Below are 13,972 nucleotides of genomic sequence, written 5' to 3'. Positions count from 1 at the left end.
AAATTCTCTACAATCTGTATGAAGAAAAACAATTTTTTTATTGGTCATTTAACAATGTTATTCGACTTCAAACATTTAAGACGGTATGTTTGTTATTAGATTTTTGGCAAATTTCAAACTTTTTCTCAAAAACTGTTCACACTAAAACCTCTAGAGTGGTTTTATTTGATTTTTCAGGTGGTTTTCTTTATACATCCATCTTATTTGAGTTAAAAAGTAAGAACAAAACCTTTCAGAATCACTTAATTTCACCAGGTGAACTGAAAACAAAGCAAAATCTTTCGCCAGTCATTACTCAGTAATGGAGCGTTTCCGGACCTACCTTTATATAACATTTTTTTCTTATTTTTAGCTATAAAATCACGTCTTAAAATATTTTACCATATTTCTGACTCACCCTGTATATTGTCCACTGTCATTGTTACTATCTGTATTCAAGTCGTCATTACACAAACAATGCCAATCATCTATTTGTGCATTGGATATTTTCATAGTACAATATCACTAGAAATAAAACCATAAAATACTCCAGGACGGTGACATGCATCAACACGCAGTAGCTCTCTGCAATGTGTGACCACAGCGAACTCACTTAGGTGTAAGCACTCATGACAGAGGACTAAGAAAGTGTGGACATCTAGTAGAAAATGCCATAGAAATGCTTCTTGTGCAATATTACTGCAGACATCAGAATAAAACTGGAACAGTATAACGATGCATAATATTAAATCAGTAGGTAACTTGAAAGCACTATGAACATAATATTACACCTAAAACCATGAATAAGTTAAGTGTGCTCTTGGTCTCAAAGTCATGGTGTGTCTGAATTTTATTTGGTGAGGTTTCTATCATTATTACAATCTATTTAAGTTTTCTAGTTGTTCTTCCGAAGCCAAAGTGGCTTAATTTCAACAGAAGGTCAACTTAAGGATTGATTTGCTAATTTATGTGTCAAGCATAAATTAGTTTTTGTTTGAAAAATTGTCTTTATTGTGAATTATATTGGCTTTGTTCCACTTCATTTCATGATTTTCAGACAGGCAATATTGGGCAATTTTAGCTAAAAACTGCCTTTTAATAACTACCTTTTTAAATATGTTCATAATACATGGACAAAATCTCAGTAGTTTAAAGGTACTGTAAGAAACTCTGAATGTGGGCATTATATATGTGAACGAACCTTTTCAAATAACTATATACATTATGTTGGGGAGTGAATAATGAACTAGTGGGAAGAATTGAGTTGAAGAGGTTTTTTGGTTTTAAATCATGTTATTTTATTGATTATGCAGGGTAAACCACTAATAACCATCTCAAAATGACCTCTATCAGCTTCAGGTAACTTCAGCCAATGTTGCCTACCGGTGTATCCAGAGCCATGGGCCAATGACATTGACATCTTGTGGGTTAATCTGCAAATGTGAAAAACACATGTGAAGTTTTTTAAAAATTAAAATTTGCATGATGGGAATTTTATTTCTTTTTAATGGATTATTATCTTATTTTGTTTCATCTTATTAATTATAACCTCCTTTATAACCACAGTCAATATGTTCTGTGAATGTCAACTTGATTTTTGACATTTGGGCTCACCATTTCGAAATCAATATTTTTTGTTTATATGTAATTCGTTCACCAAAATGTTTGGTTTGCAAATAATACTTCCCAAATTATTCGTAATACAAATAATTGATATAACTACATTTTTGTATTTCAATTTTCAGTGTTCCAATGTGTTTCCTCATCCTCAATACCTGCTGTGGATCGTTCACAATAATGTCTTACTGAAAATTTTAACTTGCTCGTTTAAATCTATGGAATAATTAATTTTCATTATGTATTTATTTATTTCAAATGAACATTGGTTATAAGAGTCAATTCAACATGTATGTATAGCTACATTTTGTAAAAAAATTAAAAGGTTACTTTATCATACAACTTTGTTTGGTAAAACTATTGTATCTTTTGGAGTGAAACAAGTAAAGATAGTTTGAGTAATACTTACAGTAATTGTGATTTGTGAAAATTTTACTTATACTTCACCACAAATCATGTTATTTATGAAAAGATTCATGAAATTAATATTTTCTTATGCGTGAATGTCCTTACAATTTAAACACACATAGTACAAACCAGTGTTACACAACTTTGCTGGCAGTAATACTTGAACTGTATTGCTTTTATTATGCTTTTTTTATTTGTCTTAAAACTGATGTAAATAAACAGGCAGTATTGTTGTAGATTGATATGCGGTAACATACTATTTTTAAGTATAACTTGGCATTTTAGATCTGTTGAGTCAATAGTTAAAATGTATCAATAATATAATTATATTAAATTTTGAACTCGGTTAGTTTAATATATTTTGTATGACTGGTAGTGGCTATCTGATTGTGTTTACGAAATGTACACATTACCTTTGACAACACCAGTAAAGTATTCCCTTAGTAAAATATAAGGACAACTGTTGTGACAACCAAATTTACAAGAAAATGTTTTTATAACTAACTATACAAGCCGTGTTATTTCCATGGGTACTTTACATTTCCAGGCAAAAAGTCTGTGTTAATTATACCTTTAAAATGAGACATCTCCCAGAATTCTATGACTAAAAATAAGGTTGTAAAAGTGCATGAAGTTTAACACATCAAGAGGTGCTTACAATCAAGATTTGTATTTTACAATCAAGATACCCATCAGTATAGCTAGCTCTTAAGCCTATTGTGTACATTTCAAACCCATCTTCAAAACATAATTTCAGTCTAACAGTTGCCTAAAATATTAACAAGAAGAGTATGCTACACCGTTTGTCGTACAACAGGCTTCGCTTTGCTGGGATTGTTTGTAAAATTTTAAATCTATTGTTAATTTCAATCTTGAGAATCCACAGACAGATAGACAGTTGGACAGAAAATAATTTGTTGTACATACTCACGGTAGACTAAAGAGAAATGAAAGAAATTGCATCAGTCTATTCTTAGTAATAGCACAGACAATGGATACGTTTCTATAGAAACGTATCCATTGTCTGTGGTAATAGGCTCCAATGACGCTCAGCCAAATACCATGTGGGCATGCATCATCATAGAACTCATTCAAAGTGAAATTAAGCTATACAACATTCGGATTGGCCTTGCTCATCTACACATGGTATGGGAAAGAATAGACTTTATTTTACTTAGCCTACTGTGAAAATTGAATGGCATTATGACAATTAGTTCTTGCCATAGAGTATTTTATGTTTCATTACACAAATAACGTAAAAAATGTGACTGTATAATACTTTTATGGCCATGGAATTAAAATATTAAATTAAATACTTCTGAGAAACAAATCTATAATTTTGTTGTTGATTTATTGTGTTTACAGCCAAGGCTACATCTTTATTTAATAGTTAATTAGAAGAACGTTGACAACTCTGTGGTATGTGATAACAATTTTGTTTGTATATTTTTATGTGGCATACTACACAACTGAAGATAATATTTATATATTTTTTTGTATATAAATTTTATTCTTTATTTTACAGTTTCGTATAGCCTACATTATGGCTCAGTCAATTCAGTAATTTTTAAGTAATTACTGCCTTTCATATTATATTATTATGCAGTATTGTTCGTAATAAAACTCAAAATGTTAGTTTTCGCTTTTTAAATATGAAAATACTAGATATACAATTTAAAAATAGGTGACTTACTACTAAAACTGAGTGTTTAATGGCAAAAAACAGAACAAACAGCTATTTTTGTTACAATATTGATTATTTGTAGATTCGTTTGTATAAACGAATTTAAAATAAAATATATAACCCAATTTAATTATGTCAAATGACCTGTTGACATTAACGTAAATGAACGTCTAGGATCATCTAGAAACTTCGCGACGCCAAAATCAATAGTCTAGCGCGTCGACCAATCAGATACGGTTTCTAGAAACTCTGAGAACCAATGGGAACGTAGCTCTAGACTGAGAGAGTGGAACAGCTGAGAAGCTTCTAGAGCCAATCAGCTATCTATAAATACGCAAAGCCGCGGCTGTCTCCTCAGTTTGAATCAGACTTCAGTGCAGTTGTGAGTACTCGAAGCGAGTTTACAGTTTTCAAGTGTTTCGATTTTGTGATCGTGATATTACTAGTGAGTGAATATGCCAGGAAAAATGCCAGCTATTGGAATCGACTTGGGAACGACCTACTCTTGCGTCGGTGTTTGGCAGCAGGGAAAAGTGGAGATTATTGCCAACGACCAAGGGAATAGAACGACACCCAGTTACGTCGCCTTCACCGACACCGAGCGACTCATCGGGGACGCCGCCAAGAACCAGGTAGCCATCAACCCACAGAATACAGTTTTTGACGCCAAAAGGCTAATCGGGAGGAAATTTGATGATCCCAAAATTCAATCAGACATGAAACATTGGCCCTTTAAAGTAATCAGTGATTATGGAAAACCAAAAATTCAAGTAGAATTTAAGGGAGAAAGTAAGAGTTTTGCACCTGAAGAAATCAGCTCAATGGTATTAACAAAAATGAAGGAGACTGCAGAGGCCTATCTTGGCGGCCCCGTGAAGGATGCTGTTATTACTGTACCAGCATATTTCAACGATTCACAGAGACAAGCCACGAAAGACGCTGGAGCAATTGCTGGTCTTAATGTTCTCAGGATTATCAACGAGCCTACAGCAGCTGCTCTTGCTTATGGACTTGATAAAAATCTGAAAGGTGAAAGGAATGTTTTAATCTTTGATCTTGGAGGTGGAACCTTTGATGTATCTATTTTGACCATTGATGAAGGATCTCTGTTTGAAGTGAAGGCAACTGCTGGTGATACTCACTTAGGAGGTGAAGACTTTGACAACCGTCTCGTCAACCACTTGGCAGATGAGTTCAAGAGGAAGTTCCGCAAAGATATGCGGTCTAACCCAAGAGCTCTCCGTAGATTGAGGACTGCAGCTGAGAGAGCCAAGCGAACCCTCTCATCTAGCACAGAGGCCAGTATAGAAATTGACGCTCTCTACGAGGGAATCGACTTCTACACCAAAGTCTCGAGGGCGAGGTTTGAAGAACTCTGCTCAGACCTGTTCCGTAACACTCTTCAACCAGTAGAAAAAGCTCTGAATGATGCCAAAATGGACAAATCTTCTATTCATGATGTAGTTCTGGTGGGAGGTTCAACTCGAATTCCTAAAATTCAAAGTCTTCTACAAAACTTCTTTTCAGGCAAACAACTCAATCTGTCCATTAACCCAGACGAAGCTGTGGCCTACGGTGCAGCTGTCCAGGCTGCCATTTTGTCAGGAGACCAGAGTTCAGCGATTCAAGACGTTCTGCTGGTTGATGTAACTCCTCTCTCTCTGGGCATTGAGACAGCAGGAGGAGTTATGACAAAAATCATTGAGAGGAACTCAAGAATTCCCTGTAAGCAGACACAGACTTTCAGCACTTATGCAGACAACCAGCCAGCTGTCACTATTCAGGTATTCGAAGGTGAGCGAGCCATGACCAAAGATAACAACCTTTTGGGTACCTTCGACCTGACTGGAATTCCTCCTGCTCCTCGTGGTGTGCCGAAAATTGATGTTACCTTTGATCTTGATGCCAATGGTATCCTTAATGTCTCTGCCAAGGACAACAGTTCCGGTAAATCCAAGAATATCACAATCCAGAACAACAAAGGTCGGCTGTCCAAGGAGGAGATTGATAGGATGGTGAACGAGGCAGAGAAGTACAAGGAGGAGGACGACAAGCAGCGGGAAAAGATTGCTGCAAGGAACAACCTGGAAGGATATACCTTCAACGTGAAGCAGGCCTTGGACGAGGCAGGAGAGAGGTTGAGTGAGGAGGATAAGACAACTGTGAGAAGAGAGTGTAACGAAACTCTACTATGGCTTGACAACAACAGCCTGGCAGAGAAGGATGAGTATGAACATCGCCTGCAGGAGCTACAGCGACAGTGTTCTCCTATTATGGCAAAACTCCATGGAGCAGGACAAACCCAGCCTCAAGGACATCAGAGTAAAGCCAGCAATGGACCTACCATCGAAGAGGTTGATTAAATTACCATAAAATGTCATAAATGTTCATAAGTTCCTATAAGTTAAATCAATGTGATATTTGTGTTTAATTATTATATGTAATAGTGTATATTTTGTAAATATTGTGTATAATCAATAAATTTTAGTATTTTTTAAAACAGTGTTTTTATTTTTGTTTCCTTTTAACCAAAACAGTTAATAGTTCAGTAAATTTATACAACAGTACATTAAGAAGCAATCAGTATTTTAATTTAGAGACTAAAGAGTAGTTACAGTACTTGTGGTTAGTATAAGGTCTTGACAAATTAATGGACTTCCATTGCTATTACCACTATAAAATCAACAAAGTTGAATTTTTGGATTTCATGGATCTATTAAACAATTATTGAATTATTTTTATCGTTGTTAAAAATTTTTCATGTTGAAAAAAAGTGTTTTAAAGGGACAGAATCAGAATTATTAATTACCTCAGAGTTCAAAATAAGGAAATAAAATAGAAATATTTAAAATAAGATTATTATTAATTTACAAATTTGATTGTATTAATATAGTAATTTGAAAGTGTATTAATTTGTTAAGACCTCATACTAATCTAATTTAAAATACAGTTCAGTTGTTTTACAACATAGACTCTCAGTTGTTTTACGCCATTTACAACATAGACCCTCAGTATTTATAAAGTTGTTTTGATCTACTATTTTTTCAGTTGTTATCAATAATTACCACATGTTTACTAGTTTGAAATGTTTTGTGCATGATTAACCTTATGGCTTAAGATTTGTTGGCACTTGATGAAGAGAATATATTTCAGTTCTCCTTGTGCCAATAACCTTAACTTACCTCACATGTTAGAAGACTTATTGTGGTACATAGTAATGTCTCAAGTGTCTGTTGGAATCAGTGACAAAAAGCATGACCTAAAAAATTGTAATTTTAAAAAGCTCACTTTTGTATTTTGTGGAAACATGTTACTCAAATAGCATACATTTGATGTGAAACTAAAATGGGTAGCTTGTAAGCAGTGTAGTACCTGAATGAAACTGAATGCTTCAGTATGCCTTTATTTAAAATTTTAAAACAGTCTTAATATTTGTATTTATTATTCAAAGCTCAACAATTCTTAATAGCCGCCTTTCTTTAGGGTTGTCCAAATTAGATTTTTTTGTGTCATGCTATTCTTCTATCTCAAGGACTTTAAAATGTTTTGCACATAGATCTATCTTATATTTAAGGTTTCTTCAGACTCCTATAGGGAGGAGGTAGAAAGTCCCTGATTGCACAAAAAGAAGTTTTTTATGTCCTTTATAAGTCCAAAGTTTTGCTTTTATAAATAGAATCACAAAAATATTAGTTAGTAATTTCCTTATTTGTTTCATATCAACCATCCTGATATTAAAAAAGAAAACTTCAAATGGTTGTAACTGTCTAAATGAATAATTATTTTGGGATCAGGTTTGTGTTATATTGTTCTACTCAAAAAGAGCTTTAATTTCATGTACACCTCAATCTATGCTCTGATTTAAGATTTTATTCTGACCCTTTGCAGGCAGCCATCCACCATAGATGATACAAATTTTATAATTGCTTAAAAAAGTAGATTTTTAGGAGTAGATAAGATAGCAAGTCATTATTTATTTATCTGTAAAAGGTTAAAAAATATAGAGCTCCTGATACTTTTTGAATTAACAGGGTTACTTATAAAACGCTGGAGACCTCAGAGTCCCCATGTTAATATTGTGGCTCACACTAGAAACCTCACACCTTTATGTCATGTTATGAAGTACTTTTTGGGCATAATTACTACTTAATTCATAAACCCAAAATGGGGGATTTTGGGGGCAGATAAAAATTTCAAAGATATGCCCTATTGAGTTACCTCTTATTTTGAAGGTCCTGATAGAATAAAATTAACAACGCAAACTAGAGGTCTCTATTTTAACTCAGTACAAAATAGCGGCCAATTGAAAGTTTTAGATGTCATAATTAACTACACACAACCTAGGCAGAAATTCTTTTGGAGCAGCTAAAAATTGTAAATTTTAGGCACCACTCAGTGACTTATCATTTTTAAGACATTAAAAGGGAAAATCAAAGCAAATTATGGGTCTAAATATCAATCCTAGGAAATAACAAAAGTTAAAAGAATTGAGAATTCTTAACTGCAGGAAAACTACATTCCACAAGTTATAGGCTTTGTCCAATGTAATCAGTTGCTTTTACTGATTACATATGTTACCCAATTTAATAAGAGTTATCATCAGAGGCTTATTAGCTTAACTACCATCATTGTCTTGCTATACTGGATAAGAGTAATCAATGTTTAGCTGTGGGATTACCTGACACACTGACCAGAGTCATATTGTTTTTTACCTTCATCATGGAGTTGAACAGGATGTATTACATTGTTGTGGTGATCATATTATATCATGCAATCAAGTGAAATATTTATTTAATTGAACATTTTCCATAGAAACCCTATATTTAAAATCTGCTGTTAAAAAATAACAAAAAAAATAATATTAACATGGGGTCTCTAGGCTTTTTATTAACCCTATATGTAAATGTTGTATTTATTTGTATGTAATCGTATAAGTTTTTTTCATTTTTACAATGAATTAAACTTCAGTGTAATTTGACCAAACTATTGTGATTTGTTGTAAAATAGGAATTCCTAAGTGCTAAAACGCCACTGGGTTAAAAAGTTAACATTTAAAAAGAAGAACATATTAGTTCAAGGTTTTTAAATGGGATGAACTAAAAAATACTAAGTACAAAAATGTACTGTATTTATTTTTCAATACTATAAATGTATGACATAAAAGAAATGGAATAAAGTGAAATATGAAAGGCTATGTAGGTAGGAAGTTCAAAGGCAAGAAATAAGTAATTAATTCTTTCAATTCATGGTAATTGAGACTAGATTTATTTTTACAGACAAATATAATGATGGACAACATGTAACGTTATTCCTGCACAATTGTGCAAACTTTACAAATTAATCTTTCAAAGATTGATTAATTCTATGTACAGATATTTATAAATCTAGTTTTAAAATTGTCTCAATAAAATATTATTTTTACATAACATTCAATATTAGGTAACATCACAATGTTGTAGCTACTTACAGCTTTAACATTATTCAACTACTTCAATATTGTGCCTTAATAAGTGTGCAACTGTAATTGCTCCTAAGTTGGAATGGAAATTTATTTACAAATATCTGCAGTACTTACGCAATTACGTATTAATTACCACTAAGGAACTAAATACAATAATCGAATATAAAGTACTTATTTAAACAAAACACATAGTTGACAATCATACATAATAGCCATTTTTACTAAATCTATATTAATACACATTATAACTCAGAAGGTGTGTAACTAATAACTTCTTTTAAATATAAAAGATGATTTACTGAAAGGGTCTACTAAACAATCTGAATTACGATTTATGTAATGGTAAATCAGTCAACTTACACAAACAATTAGAATTAGACGGGTCAACATAAATTTTTCTAGTTACTTGTTTTAAGTTTTTTTTATTGTTGATTTCAGTACTGCGAAATAAAAAAATGTTTAATAAAAAATGGTTGTGATCCAATATAGTATACAGTTTAATTTTATATTATTGTTTTTACACCATGTAGACAAGTATAAAGTGTTATTCTAATGTGTTCAATACCAGTGTTAACAGTCGAGGTAATAGTTATACACAACCCAACATTAGTTACTTGTTTACATTTTTGACTTTTTATGATTAAGTGGAGATAATTGACTCATAAAGGTATAACAAGAAAAATTACAGTTTATTATTAAAACTGTATTATTTCCCTCAATGAAATACAACATACATCTGTTGTGGACAGACACGACCTTGACCTTTTCCGACCTTGACCTTTTCCACTCGTATTTTCTGGATCTTTACTCCAACATGCTTGAAGAATGCATGTTCAAAGTTTATAGGGGTAGCACAAAAGGGAGGGATAGATACTTTTAGAAATGCTCCTCAAATTGGGTCATACTAATTATATATAGAAATTCAGCTCCTCTCTAATTTTCCAATTTGGGATTCAACAATATTTCTCCCTTTTATTGACTGGTCACATAGAGTTGTAACTAATATTTTATGTTACTGCAGGCCGGAAATAAATAAATATTTTGCCCATTTTTTAATATCAAGTTTAGAACAGCTTTGGCAAAGTTGATAACCAGATTGACAGGTTACAACAATAACGGGATACTATAATAAAGCCATACTGTTGTAGAATATCAACACAATATCTGATGAAGCACAATTTTCATCAGAGCAGAGCGGTAACATTTCGATGCCAGAGTAGAACGTAACCAACGTCACTGGATCAGCAACATCAGAGTGGAAAGGAGTAAACGAAACTTTTGGGACAATAAGGCATGTAGAAAATTCATAAAGAAATAAAAACAATAACAAAACTCATCAGGATTTCACCTTTGAACAGTTGTTTGAAATCAAATTTATTATTTTTTATTCTGTAAATAAACAAATACCACTGAGGTAATTAATTCTTGAAGAAGATTTACTGTTACTATAAAATTAATTGATAAAATATATCATTAAAACATTAAATTTAATGTCTTGAGTTTAGTCCATATGGTAATTGGACTAAATAAGTGTAAAGTTCATGTGTAATTTAAGTTACCAGCATGACCCATTTTTTTATAGTTAAATTTTACTTAAATATTTTTTCAAGTAATATTTAATATATCAGGAAAACATAAATTCAAAAAATTAACAGGTCCTTGGGAAAACGGAATTTACTGTCTATTCAATTCACTATGCCCAACTTACACATACTTATTTTACATTCTTTATAATAATCTATGTAAATGTTTACAATTTAGTCACAAAGGAATGTTTATGTGTTAAAAATAATTGTTCTTTCTTATAACAATTTTGTAAAAATTGTAATGTTTCATTATATAAGTTTAACTGAAACCTTAACATTGTCTACACTTCTATGTTGACTAGAAGGCGTGCTTATATTTTATTAGGATCAAAGTAACATTACAGAACATAAACAACTATGCTAAAATTAAGTATAATCACAAAAAAACCTATAAAGTGACTACACAGTACGGTTAATGAGATTAAAAAGGAAGATTGGCAGTGATAGACAGTCAATATATTCCCATTGCCAACCAAGAAACAGCAGGAAGCCTCTTATACCCGCATCAGATAACACAGGTAGGACAGACTAGTCATGGACACAGAATAATACAGTACATCCAACAGTTTAACAGTATGGTACTACATCTATATTGCCAACAGAAGGTGTAGAGCTCATTGTGTTCATTTCACTGCAGTTGCACAAGTGAACAGCAAATCTAGGGTTAACAATGAACACATACAGGTTTTAAGTAATTACCTATTATTTATAAATATCAAGTTGTTTAATTATCATAAACAATGAACATTGTCAAAGCATTAGGAGGTTTCAAAATACGTGTTTACAGGTGAGGGAATGTTAGTTAATATGATAATGATAAATAATAATGATACCTGGAAATTAATAGAAGTAATTTTAAGTCTTCAGGTTATAATTTTATTTAAATGTATGTTTACAAGCATGATGACTAGGAAGTCACAATTTAAAACATAGTGTAATTTCAGTGAAGATGAACTGTCAATTATGTTTATATTAGACCCATACAATTGATAACATTTATGTTTAAGTTATAGATACTCAACTGATACCATCCTTTCTTGACCCGTTCGAGTATAATCCTAACAGTAGGAATGAACTGACCTTCCAATTACCAATCTAACACAATACCACAGAGTATCAATATTGATACTTCACTGTTATAAGAAATAAACTAATAATACATAATTAACTTGAATATTAACTTCAGTACTTTATTCACAGAATATGCTACACACTTTAAAAATCTGGAAGAACATAACGTTTGTTTCCAGTGATTATTGTGTTCAAATGTGCCGATTTAGTTAGTGTTGACGGTTTGAGCTCTAATCTTCCTTATCACTATACAGTTCTAACTATTTACATATTAAGACTTAACTATATAATTAAAATACAATTACAAATTCGGTGGTCTAAACATACGCAGTTTTTGGCTCCGCAGTTTTGGGCATTGTTTTCTGGTTGTGCTCAGTGTACAGTGTTGGAGAATGTTGCTGGCATTTCTCTGGTCAAATATTACTCAACTGTAAATGTGCACTGTCTAATTCAAGATATATTAAACATGCAGTATTTCCAGATTATAAAATGCTTGATCTTTTGAGCCAATAAGTTAATCTACTAAGTAAACTTCTGATCTCCCCAAACAAATGAGGGAGTAATTTACATAAATAATAAATAAACCAAAATCTGTTCATTCAATTAATCAGTAGATAGATTACTAAAATACTATCAACTTTAGATGGTAGTCTATAATGTGCCAAATAAAAATAAAATCAGCAGTTAACACATACTACTTCTAGAACACAATTTTATCTCAAATTGTATATAATTTTCAAGAAAAATAAAAAAGAAAAACCAGAACTCCTGATATTTTAGTTGGTATTTTTTATATCTTATTTACTTCCTTTATTCTTGATGTTACTTTTTATTTTTGTATTTATTTTATTTAATATGATTATTAGGTTTGTCACTAAAACTTAAAAATGGGTAAAGGTTTTGCAAAAAAGTCCACTATTACATGATTATGATACAATGTACCAAGGAATAGTAGGTGTTTCAAAACCCAAAAGTTCGTATCCAGCAAGCTATTTTGTAAAGTTTGTTATTATTTTTTATTATTTAAGAGAAATGTGCTGTGTAATAAATAAGTTATCCTCTTGTAATGCCTGTGAACTATTCACCTGATTATCTTTCCTCTCTAGCCTATCTCATGATCGTTCCACCCCCTGACTCATATCACGTTACTCTTGCATAATGAATTAAATACTTTTATTTATTCAAGTGGATTTCAGAAGAGTGAGTGCAGGAAATGAGATATAGGTTATGGAAAAACTTAAACAACAAAATCTGTAATAACAATCTTTAACAATGGGCAGTAAAATAGGTCTCTTAAAAGACAATGTCTTGCAGTTATCTAAATTTTACAGACAAATTTGAAGATACAAAACAAATCTGTCGTTTATTACATAAGATTAAAATGAAAATACTATATAACACTTAAATAAATAACACCAAAGTAAAGTAGATTTACAGATTATTAATATTTTCCTATTAATTCTGTAATCAGTCGGTCCTCACAATTGAATTATCATTGATTCATGAACATCCAGGATCATGTAAATCATTCTGGAATTAATTGCTTACCCCTGCAATAAGCAACCAATTAGCAGTGCAATACCAGTTGGTTCCAATATCATACACATCTGGTGAAAAATTTCTACATCGCTCAGTCTGTTTAAATGAATATTAATCAACTTGTTCAGTGTAAATGTTTGTGAATTTATAGTGGTATAAATATCATTCACTACACCTACATTTCCATAAGAAAGTATGTGCACTTCTTTTCAATAATAGTTTTCATAAAGTAATCTCACAACCACTTAACTAACTTTAGTAAAGAATCAATCTAGATTAATCTGAAAACTGGGAAAAAAGATGAATTAACATTGAAGTCAGCTGTAGTAGAGCGGATAAGTACATCACAGCGCAAGTGTTCATTGTATTTTCAGCTCAACACCATACATGTTATTGAAAACCATGCATGTAATAAAAATCACATAAAAAGGTTTAGGATGTTTTGCATTCGAAACATAAATTTCATTGAAAGGTGAAATATTTATAATAATATGTTATAATTAATTCTCATAAAAACAATTGTACATGAATTTATTAATGAGCACAACCTATAAAATATCAAGAATGTACCATCAAACTTTTACTGTTATACATATCTATATTCTAATATATACAATATTTGTAATC

The 13,972-nt window shown here is 31.7% G+C and overlaps 1 protein-coding gene across 1 annotated transcript; it reads left to right on the top strand.

Moving 5' to 3' along the window:
• Positions 1–3,956: 3,956 nt before the first annotated feature.
• On the top strand, positions 3,957–6,399 carry LOC124360316 (heat shock protein 70 A1-like). Its single transcript, XM_046813824.1, has one exon. The coding sequence runs from the start codon at positions 4,144–4,146 to the stop codon at positions 6,049–6,051; it is 1,908 nt and encodes a 635-aa protein (XP_046669780.1). The 5' UTR covers positions 3,957–4,143; the 3' UTR covers positions 6,052–6,399.
• The last annotated feature ends 7,573 nt before the right edge of the window (positions 6,400–13,972 follow it).

Source organism: Homalodisca vitripennis, chromosome 4 (assembly GCF_021130785.1).
Source record: "Homalodisca vitripennis isolate AUS2020 chromosome 4, UT_GWSS_2.1, whole genome shotgun sequence".
Lineage (NCBI taxonomy): Eukaryota > Metazoa > Arthropoda > Insecta > Hemiptera > Cicadellidae > Homalodisca > Homalodisca vitripennis.
This window is presented reverse-complemented; position numbering and strand designations above follow the sequence as displayed.

Bases quoted from the DNA above. Each gene is read 5' to 3' on its own strand.
- LOC124360316 (XM_046813824.1), top strand. From the start codon at position 4,144: ATGCCAGGAAAAATGCCAGCTATTGGAATCGACTTGGGAACGACCTAC.